Source organism: Ostrinia nubilalis, chromosome 10 (genome assembly GCF_963855985.1).
Source record: "Ostrinia nubilalis chromosome 10, ilOstNubi1.1, whole genome shotgun sequence".
Classification (NCBI taxonomy): domain Eukaryota; kingdom Metazoa; phylum Arthropoda; class Insecta; order Lepidoptera; family Crambidae; genus Ostrinia; species Ostrinia nubilalis.
The window spans coordinates 11,719,431-11,742,780 of NC_087097.1; the positions used below are offsets into that span (position 1 = coordinate 11,719,431).

General features: G+C 39.5%; 1 protein-coding gene and 1 long non-coding RNA gene across 2 annotated transcripts in view; one reads left to right on the forward strand and one right to left on the reverse strand.

Annotated features, from left to right (window-relative positions):
- Positions 1 to 9,090: 9,090 nt before the first annotated feature.
- Positions 9,091 to 23,350, reverse strand: part of LOC135075258 (uncharacterized) — a 128,789-nt gene continuing 114,529 nt past the window's right edge. The window contains exon 3 of the long non-coding RNA XR_010257989.1: positions 9,091 to 9,162. This is a non-coding gene — a long non-coding RNA (uncharacterized LOC135075258). The remainder of the gene's footprint in view (positions 9,163 to 23,350) is intronic.
- On the forward strand, positions 17,276 to 21,730 carry LOC135075592 (uncharacterized). Its single transcript, XM_063970011.1, has 8 exons — positions 17,276 to 17,450; positions 17,693 to 17,785; positions 18,023 to 18,147; positions 18,965 to 19,084; positions 19,632 to 19,831; positions 20,130 to 20,234; positions 20,346 to 20,791; positions 21,308 to 21,730. The coding sequence occupies exons 2-8, from the start codon at positions 17,736 to 17,738 to the stop codon at positions 21,570 to 21,572; spliced, it is 1,311 nt and encodes a 436-aa protein (XP_063826081.1). The 5' UTR covers positions 17,276 to 17,450; positions 17,693 to 17,735; the 3' UTR covers positions 21,573 to 21,730.

Below are 23,350 nucleotides of genomic sequence, written 5' to 3' on the forward strand. Positions count from 1 at the left end.
CGCTACAAGTAGAGTTGTGTGGAAAGGATTTTCGTACTTAGTACGTTTATTAGAATTATGTATAGCTACTAATCTTTCATCGGCAGTGGAATTAGAATCAACATCTTAGAATGACTGAGAAGCTGAGATTCTTCTACAGTAACAAGTGTTTTCAAATCAAGATCTCTTATGTGCTTAATTTCAGGTACTTAGGTACGTACTTAAATGGTCCTTTCACCCTCGTGGAACTCTTAAGTGGTCGCATGAGACTGCGATAACAATAAAATTGATTTCTATTACCTTTATCTCGATTCGCTGGCAGTTGAAGGGTAACACGCTCTTATCATAAGAAAGTTAATAGGTGATTAATTCAAAAACAATAATACTGAATTTATTTGATTTTCGGCGATTCACTCACTGAATTCTCAATTATGCCAAACCAAATATATTTCCTGAAAGCATCATTCGAATTAGATTACGAGCAGGTAAGAGTTACGGCCCCGCCACCTGTTAGGGTTATAAAGGTATATGGTAAAAGTGTAGATACAAACTGGATATTCAAAATTTGTTCGTAAATGTTTATCTGAAGATAATTAATGCATTGTTGTACAGTCAGCGTCAAATAGTTCGTGACATCCAAAGTAGCCGAAAAGTTCGCAACACGTCTTTATCACAGTTGGAATAAGGTTGTGTTTTAAATTATTGGCCACATTGGGTGTCATCAACTATTTGACGCTGTACGTACAACAAATACAACAGCAGATCAAGATCCACACTGTCGTATCCTAATTAAATAAACGAGTAAATAATAGATAGTCTGATGTGCTCTTGATTGTACGAGTACCTATTCTTTATTTTTTACCGACTTAAAAAAAAGGAGGAGGTTCTATGTAAACTTTCGTGATGCATAATTTAAATTGTACCTAACTTACAGGTACAAGTAAATATTACCTGGTTTTGTCTGATGTATCAACCAGTTGTACTTTTCGCCACCGATCTACCCGACAGCACTTCCACCCCCATCACTTAGATGGTTGGCTGTCCACAACAGTATCTACGTTTCTCTAGAGACTTCCTGCCCCGTACAACCAAACTGTGGAATGGACTGTCGTCTGCGGTGTTTCCGGACGGATACGACCTGCAAGCTTTCAAGAGGAGAGCGTATCTTCACCTTAAAGGCCGGCAACGCACCTGTAACGCCCCTGGGTCTGCGGGTGTCTATGGGCGACGGTAATCACTTACCATTAGGTGATCCGTCTGCTCGTTTGCCTCCTGTCACATAAAAAAAAAGTTGTACATGTAGGTACTAGCTGTGGTCACAAGTTGACTGTTATGTATTGCCCGGTCTATGCTTTTTCCTTTAGTTTGATTTTTATGTTCCGATGCAACGACGAATAAAGAATACGAGTACATAAACTGACGTTATTTAAACAAACCAAGATTCATAAAATTATAAAGTGTCGATGAAATAGATTTTTATAGAGCCCGTTAAAATCCCTTGAAATGCATAAAGGCCCGTTGTAGAAGATTATCTGCAATATCCTGGTTTATAGTAGCTAAAATAGTCGTTCCTGCATAAATTTGCTTGAAGCTATTTTTTTTTTATATACTTAAACGTACCCTATCGGTATCTTAAGATACTGTTCATCGTCATCGTTTCAGCCGAATGACATCCACTGCTGGACAAAGGCCTCCCCCAAGGATTTTCAAAAAGACCGGTCCTGCGCGCTCGCATTCGGGCAACTCCTCCCGTGACCTTCACCGATCGATATTATTATTCTAAGGAAAGTATACGCTACTATCGCTATTCTTCAGTCACACTAGGTCTATATTTGAGATGTCTTATCCTTCATCGGTTAGCCATAGTTTTTAAAAAGATCTCTACAGTTACACGCATTCGTGCTAACTCTGCACATCTGCATTTGTTTAAAAGACATCCTCTAAACAGGCCATGATTTCAAAATATACTTCCATGAAATCACTAGCAGTACCTACAAAAGCTTAATCTAAATGGACCAAGGCTAAAAACAATATTGACTTTGAGTTGGAGAAAAACCTCTGACATTTGACTTGACCTAGCCGTAGTCCCTAATTAAATTCAAATTATTAAAATTCATTTCATTTTCTTATGTTTTAAGGCCGCTTGTAAACATCCAATTTTTTTTGACCGGACAACGGCCCGATTTTTTGCAAGATTTAGCGGTGGTGTATGCGTTTATAATAAACGTGTGCACATGCATCGGACAGAGGTCCGGCGAAAAAATAGACAGCAAACAAAGGATATCCGTTTTCATCACACCCAGTATCTATGTGTCTATTATTGCCTATCCGAAATTGCTGGTTACAAACGAGTTACAGACGAAGAGCTTGGCGGAGTTCATGTTAAATTCATGAAATTTGTCGTCTGCAGGAGGTGAGTGCACCTCCATTGTTTTTTACAACGTTGTCTTATATTGTCTACCTTTTAGGGTCCTGTGTGAAATTGTCCAAAGATATATTTATATTAGGGTCCTGTAGGAAATTAGATAAAACCCGAAAGTCTGCTAAAGAAAACCAAATGTGATATTAATTTATACCTAATAATAATGAACGTAGGTCAGCCACAGAACGCCCACTGCTGAACATGGCCTCCAAACATAGCATAGCACCTACAGAAAGGAAACCTAAATACTAAAGCAGACTATGTTAAGATTCGAATGCTCACAGGCTACGAAGTATTTCAAGTCAGTAAGCAAAGCAGGGTGTAGCTTTTTATATCAAACAATTTTTACTTTATTCTATTCCCTCGAGTGAATGCAGGTGGCACTAGTTCTTTCAACTTTTTTGTATGGCACGTTGTTGTACACTGCTATTTGACTATGGTGTCTCCTTTGTACACCATTACTAAGAAATATTCTTATTCTATTTTTTTGCCCCTTTGACTGTTTTTTACGAGATTGTAATAATATATAGAATCCATTATTGGCTGTAAGAACAAAAATACCTGTTTGTATTATTATTATAAAGAGCTGTGGTTTTCTGAATCAAGAAAAATAAAATAAAATAAAATAAAATTCTAAGAAGAATCGTCATATTTCAAAGATTTCAGATCAGAGCCATAGTCAGAGTCAATTAATTAATTGACCAAAATTTAATCCTGTCATTACTTATACTGCTACTTACTTATTTGACTTTCAGGTCTTTTTTGTACACCATTACTGAGAAATCTTCCTATTCTAAGAAGAATCGTCATATTTCAAAGATTTCAGATCAGAGCCAATGAATTAATTAACCAAAATTAAAACCTGTGATTATACATCGGTGGCGTAAACGAGTTAACGAGCCTTTAAACTTTAATATTAGAGTTCCGACTAAAAGTAATTTGAACAGGAAGGACTTGGTTTAGGCCTGTTACACACTTGCGACTTTCAAACTGATAGAGGGTAAATACTTACTACCAATCGAAATTATTCTGAACAAATGAGCTTATCTACAACATTCATTTGTTTCTTCTACAAGACTATGAATTTTTTTGGGCTTACACTGTATAGGTTTGTTGCACGAGTCGGATAAACAGAATAATATACCTAAGTACATACTTACCTACGTGAAATATGAAATACGGCCGCTATGTTCTGCACCCCCTTTGTTACTCTTACCACTTCTTACACCTTATATACCCCTAACCACTTCTTACAAAGACAATAACGGATTTGTATTGTAAATATAGATACACTTACTTATACAGGGTGGAAACGATAATTTCTAAACTATATAAGATATGGCTAAAACTTGTGGATCAACTATGGTACTAAATGTATGCAAGCTGGAAACCTTTTTTATAGATCCAGTTTATTCTGTAAACCTAATTGATACTGTTTGATAGAGCTCGTGAAGCACTTTCATGATCAGTAAGTAAGTTTTTTGATATCTTGTATAGTTGAGAAATAATCGACTGAGATCACTTATCTTTTCCACGCAGTACTTATAGCACCTACTTTTTGTCGAAAATTCTACCAGTTGCAAATAAGGTTTCACCCTTTGGCGAAATGTCAGAATTAATCTGAGTAAGGCGAGCCTGTGTGGGTGACATAATTAGTGCACCTGAAAATAATAATTATTTGCTCTTGCTTGATGAGATTTTTAGAAGAGTGGGAAGACATTTATTCAGTCAAATTAAAGAGCAGGAGACGGTTAATTGTAGTACAATTTGGTCGTTTAACTTTTTCACTCTCATAAAAAGTAATTATTGAAAAAAACCTTTTGTCTATTTTTATCACAGTGTAATAGAAACTCCAAAAACACAAAAAGAATGCTGAACGAAATCAAAATTTGTAGACAGATCATCATCATCATTACCGCCACAAGACGCCACCGCTAAACATAGGCTTTCTTCAGTGACTTTCAGATTGGCTGATTGGAAACGGATTTCAACCAGCAGCCTTCCTGCAACTTCCTATGATAATACATGAATAAATAACATTATGTACTCACCAATCACCAACCTGTTTGACAGCTTCAAATTCTTTTGAACCATGTAAGGTAGTTACTACCAGGTAAAGGATGTAGCACACTTATCAACCCGGAAAGGGATCGTAGCCGTATCAACTCAAGGCGGTCAGTATTCTTTGTATGAAACTCTATACTGCAATGCAAAGCACACTTATCCACACCGTAATATAAACGTCTCGTCTCGCGATTGAAATCACGCGAAAGGCGATGACAGCTCGCAAAAGGCGATACGGTTTTGATCCCTTTCCGAGTTGATAAGTGTGCTATGACCTTAATACCCAACAAATTGTTTGCAATTTGATACAGCATGCTGCCTTTGATCCGCTTCGGCTTATAAACATCGGACCTCATTAAATATCGGCCATGCTCCTATATTTTGCAACATTCTCATTCAAACCACAATCGTTGTTTCACAACATCCATTGATTGATGCACACAAAGCGGCGTGTGGGCTTGCAGCTGTAAACCAGCAATGAACACTGAAAATTCTTTGATATCGTGCATCAAATATTCTAATCTAGGCAGGTAGTGGTGGTAATAAACGGTGGTTTTATGGGCTTATTGTAGGAACTTGGCCAAGTTAAACTAGATCTCAGAAATAGGGATAAATTGTTTTGCAAACTATCGGGTTTATGAGGAGATAATTTGTACGGGAATTCGTGGTAAATAGAAATTATTCTTGGACTGCAAATTACTCGATCACCTACATTAGTAACTCGTGTTGAAATTACAGGATTTCAGTACCCATACTTGATCGGGGCGGCATTTCTTGTAAGCAAAGCAGTAATTATTACATATTTTTCTTTTCTGTTCCCCTAGGCAGTGCCTAGGGGAATAGAAAAGAAAAATATGAATGTAATCAGAATGAAAATGTTGAGTAAAGTGAAATCTTGTTATTAGCAGTTCAAAGCTATGTAGTTTCTTGATTTGGATCTTAGTTGATAAAAATGAAGACCTTATTGTTTTGGCTGAAATCTCTATCTAGGACGATAAATGAAAATGAAAAAGTGCATCTTTTTATGTGTTTAATTGTTCACTTATACTTTTAAATTAAATTAACACGGATACAATAAAACAACAGCTCATTGACTAGAATAACAATTCGTATTTATCTGCTTAAACATTTATCATTCATTAACGACATTAAATATTTCATAAAACAAGTTTACTCTATTAACTGCTACTTTATATTTATTTCACTATCTTTATAACGATGCAAAATAATTTTAAATGTCACCATCCAATGTAAAATAGACCATTTTATAAATAGCTACGAGTACAGTTTTATACAGACAAGAAATAATCAGAAAAATATCATATCGTTTGTGTATTTTGAACTAGGAAGCCATCTTGAAATCTAGCATTTGAAGAGATCCTTTTGTTTTTTTTACAAGCCCATTTATCCTTATTTTCGAATGGTATCCAAATAGCACCGCAATAGCTATTTACACAGAAGGATTTGTCTGTCACACTGAATGCGGTCTGCGGTCAGGTCAAATGAATGCAGCCCGCACCTGTCAGCTGTTCTTTGATCGTGCCCGCACTGTCAGATCACATCAACAAAATCTATGACAAAGTTGTTTAAACATGATCTGCGTTCTCTTTGACCTGACCGCAGACCGCAGAACGCATACAGTGTGGCAAATCCTAGTGTTGTTTTCTTCAAACTCTAAAGACTTCCGAAAGTTGGACGGCGGCGATGTCTAAAAGCATTGCAATAAGTTATATTACTTTCCTAAAGGTTTGTATACAGGGCGTTGCAAATTGTGTGAGCATAAACATTTGTTTTGACACCCTGTATTCTATTCTGTACAAAGAATATCCTGCAAACTAAAGTGCAATTCCTGCGTTGGACACCTATTAGACTGACTTATTTTATTTATATTGCACATAATTTAAATAAACTATAATATGCTAAAACTTTCTTTGATTTTGTGACTATTGTTTTAAGTAAAATAAATAAAGGTCAATAATCTCAACATACCTAAATACCTATGGAATATTTCAGAAGTTATCTTTACAGAAATACACTAACTAAAGTAATACTTCTTCAGTAGGTAAAGCTAACGATATGGAGGAACCCTGTAGGAGAAATTATTACGACTAAGAGGTACAGTAGTAAATAGAGTAGGAAACATTTTATATTTGGTCACGGCTTGGTCAGGAAGTTCGAGTAGACGGGTTGGTACAAAGCGACAAAAAATAATATTCTCTTAACACCGAGGCTGACTCGACTTCGAACCGCACACACACTTATTGTCTTTATGCACATCTATCAGCGAACTACACTAAAGATACCCGTTTTATAAAACTTCACTCTTGATCTGATGCTGCGGCCACGAGAGGAGGAGCGGTTCGTCGGGGTGGTCGAGGTGGACGTTCTCTGATAAAGCGGGGGAATACGTCAGCCCCCCGAGGAGAGCGCCGCTGGAGCGCGAGTGCTGACGGCAGAGCGGCCGCCGTGTCGGTGACTCGCTTTCATCAGACATGGCCCTAGTGACCGTAATCCTAGGTGACTGTCGCCTTCGTCCCCTAACACCAGTTTCCTCAAGTCCCAGAGCCCTACCCAATACCACATGCGGTGGAGCGCGAATCAACGGTATAGCTGACGTCCGAGGTCTATGAGGCTCCTCTTCGTGAGAATCTTGCAGCATATTACACGACGCGGCTCTTTGCGCTGGCCGTTCTGATCCACGGGAGCCCATGGCTGCTGCGTCTGATAGTCTTCTTGTCGTTGGTGGACGAATGCAGCCAGAGCCTGCCGATAGAGACGGCCGCCGTGACCCGCAAGCGCTCGGAGTTCGCGCCTGAATCTCCTGGGTGACCTCACTCTTAGTCATGCGTTTCCTTCGGTAATTGCGAAGTGAATCTTTCAGCGCACGACTTCGGATTCCATACAAAATACCGTTTACTGGCGGAGCAGCTGCTAGCAATGCCGCTGAGAGGGCAGCTATTGGTTGTGGAGGGACGGCGATTGCGGGCCATATTAATACGCAGTAGTAAGGAAAGTACAGTATTGCCAGAGAGCCGAGGGGTTGGAGCACAGCGGACAGGGCGCGCCGTCTCGGTGGTGGGGGCGGGGAGAATGGGTTACGTTGATGTGTCACAGTCACTTGAGCCGATAGGGTAACCTCGTATATGGCAGCTGCGATCCGGTGTCGGTGGTATCGAGCGATGCGGAGGATTTTGAGGCTGCAGAGGAGGACGAGGGTGACTGGGAGGAGTAGAGTGAGTACCGCGTAGAGAAGACAGAACCCGAGGGCGGCCGGGCCGGCGCCGCAGTCGGGGGCGCAGCTGCCGATGCCCACGCTGTAGGCCAGAGGTGGCTGTGCAGCGGCCAGGGGCGCGAGCAGCGCTGCTGTCGCCACCCAACCGCTCACCACACAGATCATCACCTATGGAGAAAGGCACAAAATATTAAAATATGATTTAGCTAGTACAATGCAGCCATTCAAGGAACTTCTTTGTTAGGCTTGGGCTGTATAAATTTTCTTCACAAAGTCCTAGAATTAGAGATGTAGGTTGGCACCGTTTTCATTATTTCGCTATGTTAATCAACAAGATCCTTTGTAGCTCACGACGCTATGTTTTCATTTGGAGCGTAAGTAAACACAAAGGCTAAATGCACTTCAAAAGCTCATCGCTTTCTTTTATTCGTTCCTCGCGAGATATTTAAAATGCATTTAAACTTTGTTGTCGAACTGTTTAAAATCAAACTTCTTTCTGAGCATCGGAATTCGCCATTAGTTCAGTGTGGCTTTCTCACACCATTGCTAAATGGTATTAATTATCTATTGTAAATTACTTCACTTACTCGGCGCTGAACACAGCACACATAGTCCATACCCCATAGCATATTTCTTGGCAGAGCGGCGCAGTGAGTGTAGCGCATGTAGTTGCGCGCCTTATATGCTCCAGATTTAACGTTGCTTAAGACGCAGCTTCTTGGCAGATACAGTGGCAGCATAACGCAGCGGCGCTGCGATGCTTAGCAGCGTGGTTAGCATGCAGTCCGCACACAGTTCAAAACTGCAGCGGGTGTAGCGCGTGCAGTAGCGCGCCGCTCTTGGACTGATGACGCTGGTAAGATTTCTAGGGGGCCCACCTTCTTGGCGGAGACAATAGCAGCATAATGCAGCGGCGCTGCGATGGTAGCAGTGCGGTCAGCATGCAGTCTGCACACAGTCTACAGCCACAGTGGGTGTAGCTCGTGCAGTAGCGCGCCGCTCTTGGACTGATGACGCTGGTAAGATTTCTAGGGGACCCACCTTCTTGGCAGAGACAATGGCAGCATAATGCAGCGGCGCAGCGATAGCAGCGGCGCGGTCAGCATGCAACCCGCATACGGTCCACAACTGCAGCGGGTGTAGCGCGTGCAAAAGCGCGCCGCACGCACACCCCTTCCAGGTGAACCAAAACAACTGATAGTACTAGCAGTATTACTTTAAGAAACAGTTTTTATTGACCCACCTTCTTGGCAGAGACAATAGCAGCATAATGCAGCGGCGCAGCGATGGCAGCGGCGCGGTCGGCGTGCAGTCCACATACGGTCCACAGCTGCAGCGGGTGTAGCGCGTGCAGTAGCGCGCCGCACGCGCACGCGCCGCTGCCGCCGCCGCAGAGGGCAGCACCGCTCGCGAGCGCGCCGACTGCGCCCAGGTGGACCAGGAGGACTGATGACGCTGACGCTGGCTGCAAGGAGAAGGAACATTTTGTTAATCATTATTACCTTTTCAGTGGATAGATATCCCACCTAATTTAGGTTAGTTAGTTCAATGTAATTTCAATTTAAATGTTCTATTTAGGGACTAACATTAAAGAGAGTTTAGAGTTTGAGAAACTACTACGACTGTAGGGAATTTGAATGAAAAAATCATTTGTAGATAGAGATTTATCAAGAATAGGACTGCTGTCCAGAAATAATGAGTGCATTTAGATTGTGTTTATGTTGTGTAAACTACGTTTTTATCTAATGCAAGGCAATCATGTCTTCAAATGAAGCTGATCTGTTCTAAATCCCAAATTGAAAATCTAAACAGAGAGTTTAATCCAAACTAAACGTGTTCCCGAAACTAAACGCTGGCAGTCTAATCATCAATCAATATCTAATTTCCCGACTAATGATAATCTATTGATGTCTGTGCAGATTACTGCAACTGACATCAATGCTGCATCCATCATCGTGAGTCATTGTATGGCGAGCCGCATACTGACGTGCGGACGTTTGGCTAACAAGCTGCCGCTCGGTAATGTATGAGCGAGCAGGCATTGAAGATGTTGATTATAATTATTATTATAGGTAAACAATCCTAGAAAGACAGCATATTTTACTAGTATACCAAGTTAGGGTTAGTAGTACTTTCGCACGATTTTCCTTCGCAAGAATGTGCGAAACGTCCCCTTTAAAAAAAAAATTTTTTTTAGTAGGCGTTTCGCCCGGATTTATCAAAAGTATTTAAAACGGGTGCGAATCGACCCCTTTGAGAACTAGTAATCGCATACCTACTAATAGTTCAAAAAATAATTTTAATACATCCGGGCGAAACGCCTTTTCTTTTCTTTTTCTTTTTTCAGCCAAATGACGTCCACTGCTGGACAAAGGCCTCCCCCAAGGTTTTCCACAATGAACGGTCCTGCGCTGCGTGGTCGCTTACTATGGGCCTCATAAGAAGGCTCAAGGTCACCCAAAGGGCGATGGAGCGGGCTATGCTCGGAGTTTCCCTGCGTGATCGAATCAGAAATGAGGAGATCCGCAGGAGAACCAAAGTAACCGAAACGCCTACTAAAAAAAAATATTTTTGAAAGGGGCAAAGGAAAATCGTGCGAAACTGGTTAGGTATAATGTTAAGGGAATTAGAACCTTAACTTCGAAGTCCTCCTATGTTCTTCTGATTAATTTCATTGCGGGTCCAATGACAGTTTAACTTTCCCCCGGGACAAACTTGACCTTCACTGGTTGGGTTTTTATTGGCGGTCAAGCTGTAGATTCTGGCTACACAGGAGTTGCAGCGGTGGGAACAAGAGGTGGAAACAGTCCCGTAAGTTAATGTAGCACAGATTCATGAGAAAGTAAAATCAATTTTCACGTGATAAGTTAAAATGTCGCTCGTAGCACAAGCATTGGTATTAATGGGGTTAACAGGAAAAGGTATTAAAAATTTATGGTAGTTAGGTGCAACACTACACTTTTACCTATCTACCATTAATTCTGTTTGCGTATGAAAATACTGCTGTGTAATGAATTTTTGTTGGCGATTTTCCTTTTCAAGATAATTAGCCTTTTGATTCATTTCTGCTCACTATTTAATTACACTAATAGACTGACAGTAGATAAATAATTCATGTCTTCAACGGACAAATTGGCTTATTTTAACTAATTTAAATTCCCGTCTTTGTGTTGTCATGTAGTCATTTCATTAACTTCCGAAATTATGCAAAGAACGCGCCCTCGACCAAAACATTTTGAAGTGGAAATTCTGCGTCTGAAAATTAGAAATATTTTTAGCTTGGGCACCCCCAGCTCTGTGGACTCGCCGCAAATAGAAAGTGCATGCTTATTTTATTGTTTGAGTGTATAATCCGACAGTTTGCTCACTTTGAATAACTGAAAATACCTACTACTATTTACTAGGATTGGGTGGGTTTTATTCGCTTGAACTTAATATCGACGATTTAAATACTCAAAGAAAGTTTACGTTTGTCTTTGTTTAAAAGTTTTTTCCTGAAACAAAAAAATCGTACTTAAAGAACTCTAGGCCCCACTTAAATTATTGTAACGCCTTTATAGCTCAGTAACACTCTCTGAATTAAAGTTTCAGTGCGACATGCGTGGTATAAGATCATTACAAATACCGTTTGGCTTAAAAGCCTTGTTATTCTTTTCCCTTTCTAACAAACCGACACCTTTAACACATTCAACAGAACCATTTCATTAGCGAGCTAAGGTTACGCAAACAGAAATAGAAACCTTTGACTGCTGGTAAGGCCGACGTATGAAATATGCAACGCTCTTGTACATTACTCAAATAGCCTAATGCCACGCCAGCCTATGTCGGGGTTAGAAAAGGCGTATGTATATTTAAGTAGGCTTAGTTAGGTGTACCTAAGAAGGCGCTTTAGAAAAAAGACTTTCGTTCGTTTCAGCCAAATGATGTTCACAGCTGGACAAAGGCCTCCCCTGAGGATTTCCATAGCGATCGATCCTGCTCCGCCCGCATTAAGGTGATTTCCGCGACCCACACCATATTATAGTCATAGATACCAGGCACTCACCAGAAAATAAAAACATAATAAGCGTTCTTAAAACATACAGGCTGTATTTGCGAAACCCACAGCGAAATCTCACTCAAAACTTTATTCAATAAGTTAGATTTACGCCTGGCAAATTAATTGTACCGCATACGGTAAGTTCTTTGAAAAAAGTGCGATAATAGACGTAAGCTATGGCACGGTATTACCGTGGCTAAGGCATGACTATGGCGTACATAAGTACCTACCTTTGAAAACGGCACGAGGTATCGACAGCCTGTCAATTTGTATAGAAACGTATCGCCATGCATATGTTATCATATCAGGGAAAATCAAGAAAGCTTTTTCCTTCATGCTTTTTGGATTTGTGAAATGTATGTGTATCTAAAAATAATTTGAAAACATAAAAATGTCTTCGTGTCTGTGGTTTAAGATCTTTATTAATCTCACAAAAATAACATTAATACACAAACTTGGTATTAATTAACATTTAATTCACAAGAAAGCCACAAGAAGATGTTGTATAATAATTACAAAACAACCGTGAGTAAAAATAAAACGGGTTTTATGAGCAAATGTGGTTTCGCTGCCTTAATTTATTGTGTGGAGCACAAACTTGGAGCACATTATATTAGTGCTGTATTCTGCTTATGAACGCGGGCGAAAGTTTGTACCTCAGGTAAGTAAATAAAGGGGGTATGTTTGGTTTTAATTATAGCTCTTTTGTTTCACACAACATAATAACTCAGTCCTCAGTCCTTAAGATGTAATACCTATAATATACTGCAGAATAAATTCTCAAATCTTCTAAATTCTTACTAGTGACAAAACCGACATGAATGAGTATCAGCAGTTTGTATTCCTTATCACAGGCTACATTCAAACCCATTATAATTCAATTAGACGTTAATTGTGCATACACGCAGGTATTCCGTTACAAAACACACAACCGCGGCCATTATGCAAATAGTGCCAAAAAAGTGTTACGAGCACTTTCCCGCTGAAGTATAAAATTGCGATAAAAGTTTATTTCAGCGTTGTAATGAAAAGCACACATGGAGGAAGTGACGTCGCGTTGTTTCCGCGATGGCGCGCGCCAGCGCCCTCTCACTTCCGGTTGCTAAGTTGCAACAAGTGGAGATGGGGGATTTCCGGTAATAGGGTTGCCAGTGTCACATTTATAATGAATTTAATTTTATACGGAGACACGGTGTGGAATATGTAGTACGAGTGTTACGGGACTCAATTTTCTGTGTGAAAATGGCTTAGAATAAAACGGAAAGACCTTTGTTATGACTTTTGCAAGATGTTAATAGTCTTAAACAATTTTAATTAATATGTATTCAATAACTAAGAATAAGAAATTTATTCATAATGTTCATTACATGTCAAATTTTCAATATATTTTCTTATTAATAATAAACAATTGCAGTATTAATAAGAAAGAAATACACATCATGTCCAAATAAATTAATAATACAAATTATAGAATTAATGTCAATTAAATATCAAAATAAATAGTGGGTAACAGTGTCAATAATAATTAAATTCCAAACAGTTCGTCAATTTTATAGAACGCCTGCTCGATCAACCACTTTTTTAATTGAAATTTGAAAGAATGGAGTGATACCGCTTCTTTCACTATTTTAGGCAATCGGTTGTATACTTTAGGCCCCAATACGTAAATGGGTTAATTCTATCCAAAAGACTATAACTTGTGATTTAGATTTGCGATCGCTTCGGTTAGTCCCATGAGTTACGTATAATTAAGTAAGGTGTACATTTACATATAGTCCAGTAGAATTAGATTTTAAATCGGAAATAATTCCTACAAAAGATTTTATTGCTTTAATGGCTTCATTTGTTGCCCATTAAGACTCTCCTAGGTTTTCGACTTCGACGGAGTTGTGCTTAAGTGGTGGGGGCCCCCTAAAGGGGCGCTTTTTCGGTTTTCTGGTTATACCGCCTAAAGGACTTACCCTATCGAAAAGTGGTCTTCCTGGCGGTTGAAGGGCATTTAATCCTGCATTAAATAAGACTAAATTCATATGTCTTGGACAAACCGTTCTTGTGCAAATGTTCGGCAAAGTAGAAAATATGTGTATAATTAATGACCCTCTCCACGTCCAATAGCTCGTCACCCGTAGGCTCCCAAGCCTTGTAAAGGATCGCCTTAACCAGCGTATCCCTGTCAAGGCTCACGAGTTGGATTCGCTAATCCTTGTTCGTCCCAGCCGTTCCTTAACTGCGGTTGCTGCACCTCTTCCTGGCATTCTCCTGAACAACTCTGTGTTGCCTACTGTGGCTGCCCCTCTTCCTTGTACCCGCCTGTACGATTGCATTGCTTAGCCATATGCCTGGTCCAAAGTTCGACGCCACAAAATCAACTTCGTACGCGTGAAAATAGTTTAAATACTATTTTCCGTGCTTGCAACATTTTTCTTTACTGCTTCGCCTCTATTAGTCGTAAAGTGATTGTATATATCCTATAGCCTTCCTCAATTTATGAGCTATTCAACACCAGAATAATTATTTCAATCAAACTAGTAATTCTTGAGATTAGCGCGTTCAAACAAACAAACAAACAAAAAAACTCTTCAGCGTTTTAATATGGACTTGTTGTTGTTGATTTTTGGCGTCGAACCTTAGACCAGGCATATGGCTAGGCAACGTAGTCGTGCAGGAGGATACAAGGAAGAGGGGCAGCCACAGTAGGTAACACAGAGTCGTTCAGGTGAGTGTCAGGAAGAGGTGCAGCAACCGCAGTTAAGGAACGGCTGGGACGAACAAGGATAGGCGCATCCAGCTCGTAAGCCTTGATAGGGTTACACTGATTAAGGCGCTCCTTTTCAAGACTTGGAAGCCTGCGGGTAACGAGCCATTGGACGTGGAGAGGGTCATTAATTATACACATATTTTCTACTTTGCCGAACATTTGCACGAGAACGGTTTGTCCAAAACAGATAAATTTATTTAATGCAGGATTAATTGCCCTTCAACCGTCAGGAAGACCACTTTTCGATAGGGTAAGTCCTTTACGCGGTATAACCAGAAAACCCAAAAAGCGCCCCTTTCGGGGGCCCGCATCACTTAAGCACAACTCCGTCGAACGAAAATCTAGGAGAGTCTTAATGGGCAACCAATGAAGCCATTAAAGCAATAAAATCTTTTGTTGGAATTATTTCCGATTTAATTCATTTTTGTGTTTAATTCTACTGGCCTAATAGTCCAGAGATGTATTTGTGTTTTAGGGTTTAGTCGAACACTTTACTTTTTTCTTCTAATCAAGATTCATCTCCTCACAGCCCTGGATTGGTCCACCCGATTAACGTTACAGCGCGGCGTGGTTTTCGATATGAACGAACACGAGTGTGGACTCAGCTTTACGGCAGGATTGCTGTAGCACGTGGTCAAACAGCCCTAATTATAGCTTTTAAGCAAGATCGCACTTTGCGGTAGTAGTTATAAAGTTACTAGTTTATTGCAAGAAAACTAACTATGTATACTCGTAAGTACCTACTGTAACAAAACATGTAAAGGTCGCCTTACTAAAGATAGTGAAGTGTGCTTAGAGCAAAACTGTAGCATAGACTGTAGGTAAGATCTCTCAAATAAATATTGGATCTATTTATCATCCCTCATTAGTTTATAGCTTCCGACTTACAATTAGTTTCAGGCGTTCAGAACCTCCTGGCTTGGCGAAACTATTCCAATATTGTGATTATACGCATCATTGGGTATTTACTTTAACCACAGTGAAAGACAACAGTAGAACTACTGCTATCATAGTAGTCAAAATACTCATGGCATTTCACCTTGTGTCTTGTGTGGTAAGATAAATACCAGCCACCAGTTATATTTTTTTCATAATCAATAATCAAAGGGAGTCTGCATGAGCAGACGTACATGATACCCAATCGCGTACCCGATCGCGTGGCAGGTCACCTATGCGTTGGATCAACCAAGTGAAATCGGCTGTGGGAGACGGCGTATGTTATTGCCACCCTGAGGGAGATGGTGGGATATCGTGCGGAGAGTTGTATCCGCTTCTACAACCGGTGTGAACAATGCCGCAACGTGACCACGACCGCTCTGCCAATAGCGAAACGAATAAGAAGAAGAAGAAGACGTACATAACGATGACCTACGTAAGACTGGTTTTAGAATCACGCTGACGCACGCTGACCGTCAGCGCTGACAGCCGAAATGTATGAAGCGTCGGCGCCGAGCGATCAGCGTCACTCAGGAACGTTACCTTTAATTACATACATTTTGATTTGTCAGTGCCGACGATCAGCGAGCGGTCAGCGCGATTTAAAACCAGACTAATGGTTTTCACGTGTGTTACTTAATGGATTCGAAATCGTTAGCGAATGTTACTTTGTCTAATACTGGAGACTCAGTAGACGTATGTTACTTTATCTGTCTCGCTGACATTGTCTAGCTAGATTAGTTATGTAACAAGGTGAACCGTTTTACATAATCACTCCGCAAAGTGCAGATGTACCTATTACTTACTGTTCTGTTTTACTATGTAGAACTTAAGTTATCTAAGTTGTCGAGTCTAGTTATTGATGTTATGTTTCACACTTAAGTTCAATATAGGAATTGAATGGTTCCGTATGAACCTTAGTATCTACACATGTTCACACCCCAGTAAATGCTTCTTATTAGAGGTTGTGCTTCAGTAAAAAAACATTATTACAAAAAAATTAAACGTGCGATGAACGCTGAACAGAACTAGTGATCAACGCGATTTTAACTTTTTGTAATAAAGGGGTAAATGACCTGATTATGACGATTTTCCCATCACTCTGTTTGGTACTATGTTTCCCATCAGAAAACCGTAAAATATACAATATTTTACAACTTCGCGATAAAGTGACAACGAATAAAATGCATTTACTATCTTAGTCCACCTGGGACTATTATATTTTTGCTTTGTTCGCTATCGCTACATATAGTTTTATGTTCACATTCTGTTAAAGGTTAAAGCTTCAAACACGTTTTCAGAATAGCATTATTGAATGTTGGACAACATGGAATCTCCATTTAGTAGTGTCTAGCTCGCAGAATGCATATTCAATGATTTAAGTAGGCATATTATTACGAGTAAGTTGGAGATTGCGTTTTATTTCTCGGAAATTTCATTGCTCCCTGAGGCCAGTTTCATGTACTTAAGTTAACGTCTGTCCTTATCGCTCTGGCCATCATGTTGCTGAGCGAGGGGGATGAATAAATCGGAGAATATGGAAACACTTGCTGTAGCCCCGCTGAAATTGCGAAATGAATTATCTAGTGAACGATGGATGGACCGTAGCTATCGCGAAAGATTCGCAATAGATGAAAACTTAACCACATTGGCATCGAGACTTCCTACGACCTATAAATCCCGGACCGGGAGCTTACCGGTTTCCACAATGTCATAAAACATTTCTCTATGGACAATATCAAAGATAATAAAATATACCAGAAAGTTAAGGTCAATAGAAATTGTATCATCTACGATTTTCTCTTTGACGGCAGACGATGGTCACAGTGACAGAATGAAATTTGACGTTACATTGAAAACAATACTAAAATCGTCTAGCATGTGAATATTAACAGGAAACATAAAATCCCGGCAAAGAAAGGATAAAAATTTGCCGTAATGCATCTTAGGAGTATGATATCCACATCCAGGAAAGAATCGACATAATAACTCTGTCGATTCTTCCTGAAACAAGGAAACTGTAAGTCCCAACTTTCTGTTGTAGTAAATGGACTTTTTTGATTCTTTCATCATCATCATCATAATTTCAGTCATAGGACGTCAACTGCTGAACATAGCCCTCCCCCAATGATTTCCACAAAGGTTTCCTTCACAGCTTCCTTACTGTGCTAGAAACACATTTATTATTGTTTTTATGGTTTCATCTTAAGATATGGATCGCTACGCACACGTGCGTGCAGTTATAGTTAAGTTTTGTTTCAGTATAAATTCTTCGTTTTAATGGGAGTCAATATAACCCTTCAAAATGTGTTGCATCTTCACCTGTTGTGGTTGGATGATCGATCTTATCCAAAGGTAAAAAATCAAACTATCTAGCACACTTATCAACCGGGAAAGGAACAACACCGTATCGCCTTAAGCCGCGAGGTGAGGCTTTTACGTTACAGAGCGGATAAGTACGTGCCTTAGAGTATGGAGTTTCGTACAAAGAATATTAACCGCCTCGAGTTGATACGAGATTCCGGGTTGATAAGTGTGCTTCGTCCTTTAGTTTTTTGTTTTTTCTTGAAATAAATGGCAATTTTCGTTCAGATTATGGACCTTCACAATGTCGTGCTGTATAAGCTCGGCTGTGTGCTGCGCACTGGTAACTGCCTCCATGTCCGGTATAGCCTTAGGCTACAACTACTCACTGGCTGAATACATCGACTTGAAAGGTACGTCTAGAATACAATGGCAGTAATAATACTTGGTCAAATGGGTAGAGTTAGGGTAAGGTACGCTAATAAGGCAGGCCTTGGAAAAATACTAAGTAGGTATAATAAAATTGTTTGCTGTAATTTGGTTACGAAAATTTGTAATAAGCTGTACCTATAACGTGAAAGATGCCTAAAAGACAATAAAATTACTGATTAAGTTTAATATAGATCAATATCGCGCTATATTTTTCTTAGAAATAAATAATACCGTATTTGGCAGTATTTTCTGGAGAAACGAACGTTTAGACAAAATTGTCTAATAACGTGGATAATGTTCCCATTCCGCTAGTCACTTTCATTTAGGTTCTTATCTTCAAAGGGCCACCCACACCCAACATTCTTAAACACCTATAAAATGTATGGATATTGATTTGTCGCGGCACGCACAGCAACCGAAGGTGCGACTCTCTAAGCTATAGAGTTGAAAATAGTCTCTGTAGATTACGTCAATCCGTGATTACCTTCATAAGGCTTCATAACACGTTACTGTCTAGCTAAAATTATGTGGAAATCTTCGTAAGTGCAAAGGCATATTGGGGATAATATTCTAGATTCAGAGGACCTGGCTCAATACTTCTATGGGACACAGAAATTAAAAAATATTTAAGTGTATTTGAGCCCAATTTAGTTAGGTGATATTGAAATTTTAGTAAATAAATAATATAAGTTCTTATTTTGGAGTGTGTGAAGTCCGTAAAGGCTTTGACTACACGACAAAAGTGTTCGACTAATAAAAAATTGGATGTCTCCCTTTAATATTGATGTAATTTTCCAGAGACAAACGTGTCCGTGTACCTGAAACGTGGTGTGTTCGACGACGAGATCGCCGACGACATGGACTGGCGACGAAGCGGGCAGCACATGCCTGTGCAAGGACATCTGAAGGAGAGCAATCGTATGTCTTCTGTCTTTTAAACACAACATTATCTACACTTTTATACCTCTTTCGAAAAGCAAGAAAAGTAGAGCAACGGATCGGTATAATTTAATCATTGGAAGGCAAGCTATACTCGTATACCTGACTATCATCAAAATTGCATTTTAATAGGTAATGCCTATTTCTTGTAAGAATAATGTAAAGTGAATGTAGCCAGCTTGTTATGCTTTCATACTTTTGTATCTTTTTTGATGAATTTTGCTATTACCTACTTGCTTTGCAGGAAGTTATCTCGTCTTTCGAAAAAATTGCTTAGTTAGAATAATTAAATATTATTCTCATTGTTAAACCTTGGGGGAGGCCTTTGTCCAGCAGTGGACGTCATTTGGCTGAAACGAACGAACGATTCAAATTGTAAACAAATATTTTTTCAGAATAGTTTACATGTTTCCAGTCTCTATAAACACCAAATAAGATCCCTACTTCAAATAAGGCCATCCATTAATTTTTATTTCACCCGACCTCTATGTCAAAGTAGATTAAAACAGCATCCATCTTGGTTTAGTCGCGACCGGGGGGCCTGAGGGCCCCGAAGAAATGCCGTTACGTTCCGGTCGAAGACTGGACGATTCTCTCCTGATTTCTGATGACCAGCACAAGTTCGAAGGGTCCCTGATGAGGCTGACGGCCAAGCCTCCAGCTGCGAAGTACCCAATATCCAGTGCTTCCCCCGAACCGGTTACTTCTGATGCGCAGATGGCTGAGGTATTTTTATTCGAAGTCGAGCTATGCGCCTTTTGGTTCGTCACAGTTTAACCTTTTAGAGATGATGTTTTATCACAGAGATTTTAATATCTCTCTAGTGCAATGCTAGTATGACACTCTCGACTAGGAGGTTCTGAGTTCGTTCCCTATTAGGAACAGTAATAGTCAAATAGACATTGTCGAAAAAGAAATAAGAGTCGTCCGATTTATTTTTAACAAAGACTTGTAATAGATAATCTTAAGCTCAACGTGGTCTTTATGGGATATTCTGTACATAACTTTATACCTTTTTTTTCAGATATTGAGCAAATATCCCATGGGCTCACTCGAACAAATGAAAGCTTTACAAGCCCTTTTCAACATGAGGAGATCAGGATCAGGCATCCAGAGGCATACTGTTTTGGTAGTTCTTAAATGTTTACGTTACTATAAAAAAAATCAGAAATATTTTATACTATCCAATTTAATGCACATTCAATATGCAAATTTCCATGTGTGTTTTTATTTATTACAGCCACCCACGCTGGCCAGTGAAGGTTACGAATTGGATGGCAGACGTGCAATGCCAGTGGTGCCTCAAAGTTCAATGCTTCCTATAGACAGATACCCTATTATTAACGAAGCATACAAACATTTCAACCCCGCCCGATTTGCCGTGCCAGATGAGACGATACGGAATCCTTCCAACTGGTTTCTACCCAAAAATGAGATTCCTGATACATACAGAAGAACTATGGATCTATTAGACTACGAGTTAATGCCATCCTCCAAGATCACGAGGCCACAACCTTTTAGGATGTCTACAGAGATACAAAGGCCCACTAAACCAAAACCACCGGCACCCACTCGCACTCCTGTAAAACCACAGGATATTTTGGGTAATCAAGACATCGTTGTCCAAGAATCTGCTCTTGACCAACTTAAAAATAAACTTCTGAGGGAGAGGATAGATGTACCTAGGTGAGTTTTATCTACTTTTAGGGCTGATTTTTCAATCGTCAGTTATCTTTTAACTGAAGAATAACCTTGTCATTTTGACATATTTCCCATAGGTATTAAAACTGTCAATATGCCAAACTTATTCTACAGTTATAAGTTATCCGACCATTGAAAAATCAGAGTCCCTCTTAGTCACCCTTAGACCAACAATCGTGGACAAAAATAAATTGAGGTATCTGTTTGATTTCTTGAAAAATAAGATCTTTATTGGGTGGGCAAGCCTCCCACTAGATGGACCGACGATCTGGTGAAGGTCGCGGGAGGTGCCTGGATTCGAGCGGCGCAGGATCGGTCTTCGTGGAAATCCTTGGGGAGGCCTTTGTCCAGCAGTGGACGTCTTTCGGCTGAAACGAACGAACGAACGAAGACCATTATTACACCTACCTACATAAAACGTATCAATTTTTAGCTTGATATAGTACTGTCGTCCGTACTTACTTATACATTGGTAGTTTAAAATTAAATTATTGTTTGTAGACTCAACCCAAACCAGCTTAAAGCGCCATCAAGTGACAGAGAACTAAAATCGGAGGATGATTACGAAGATGAAGCCAATAAAGGTCTACCAATACGAAAGAAAAGAAACAAAAGGAGTATAAAAGAACATCACAAATTCCACATATCCAAAAGTAGCAAGAATTTAAGTGAAAATGAAGTAAACAGAACAACTGGAAGTATTCTTATTGCGAAACTTTTGCCAAATAACAGAAACTCTCTTGTAAAATCAACAATTGGTACCTAAATTTAATATTAAAAGTATTTTTCTGTATCAGCTTCAGCTTCTTTGAGAATGGTTTCAAGTATCGTTTCTTTCAATCAATGAAATTTTTCTATGTGCTATTGTGTAAGTCCAATTTTGTTTGTCTAGTGTAAATATTGTTTTGTCATGTGTTATTAAAAGGTTTCACACTCGTAAAGATTTTTATTTATGCTATAAATGTAGAAATAGGTTCCAGCCAACGTTCATTTATTAGGTATTGATAAAAACTTCCAAACATACATGGACTTCCTCGACTCGGAGGCTCACATCCCAGGGGGCAACGTAATAATAAATCACATTGTGTTGTTTCAACTTACTTATACAATAGAACTAATGAAGTTACAATAAACTGTATCATCTAATTTATAGACTCTTTTCTGATTATTCCCAGTTCGCTACAAAATGGAAGCTGTGGGCATTGTCAGCTCAGCGCGATTGCTGTTTATTGCAAACAAAATAGATCAGCAACATCAATAGGCAATCAATAGTCACTCAATCCGAAGGTTCTGGGTTCAGTTTACAGAAAACATGTTTATTAAAATGCGGAAAGCGCGTGTAATGTAACAGATTCGAGCATTACACCAGTGAGGGAGGAAAACCGAATAGAATGTGGTGTAATGTAATGCTCAAGTCGAATCTATACATTACACGTGAATGTTTCCGGTGAGGGAGCACCTTTATTTATTACACCGTCTATAAAATCTCAATTGTAGTCTGTTTTGAGTTTTTACATAGGTAAATAATAATTATTATTTTTCACCAATACAATACATACAATATTTACAGTAATTACAGAATAAATGAGGTTGTTCAAGCTCATTAGAGCTTTTTGTATAGACCATTAGGTAGAATAGTTATTTCTTGGAAGCGTCTACACTGTTTAGCAATATCATTTTATGTCTGAAATGTTTAGACTCATCGTAGTCCTGATTAATCGCCATTAGAGTATTCACAAACGATGCTTGTTTATGTGACGCAACAAATCGAACGCACAGCGTTGAATAGAGCTCTGTGATTGGTTCGTGTGTCACCCTGTGTGTCCACGCGCACTGTGAGACCTCTTAAATAAAGAATAGAGTGAATACGGTGAATATTGTGAATACGGGTGTCTGTGCACTATACATCAAACGTCGTCACTAGTGAGCGCGTTAAAAAATTTATGAAAATTTAAGTTCTTAAAAGTTTCTGCTAGGGGCGCTGTACAATCCGTCATACATTTAATGTCACTTTCTTACGCAGGTACTAGTGAAGAAGTTTGATGTAAACTCACACTAAGCCTGGGCGCAGACCATCGATTTTTAGTTTTTTAGGCTCAACTGCCCGACTAAACTATCGGACGATGAAAAATCGATGGTCTGCGCTTAGGCTAAGCCCACAGATTTATGGGCTAGTAGCTTTTATTATTGTGCTGTCTGTTCCTTCCAGGCCATGGCTTCGTCAACTCAGCACGATTACCCGCGCTCGGATGACGTCGGCATTATGCATGTTGAGCGATGTTGGCACAGCCCGTGTTTGGATACTTGTTTGCAAATAAACAAGACACACCCCTACTCCTTGCAGCTCCTTATCATTGAGGGTCGATATTGCCTTGTCAATCAACATTCCTTTAGTGATTTTCACCATTTGTTCTTTCCGTTGTTAAGCACATCGTACGTTAGTGTCCAACAAGCTAACTTTATTTGAGTAACTGATTCGTCCTCTAAGATGTTTGCCCTCCATTTTCCAGTAATTAGGTATGACTATAATAAAATTGAAGCACA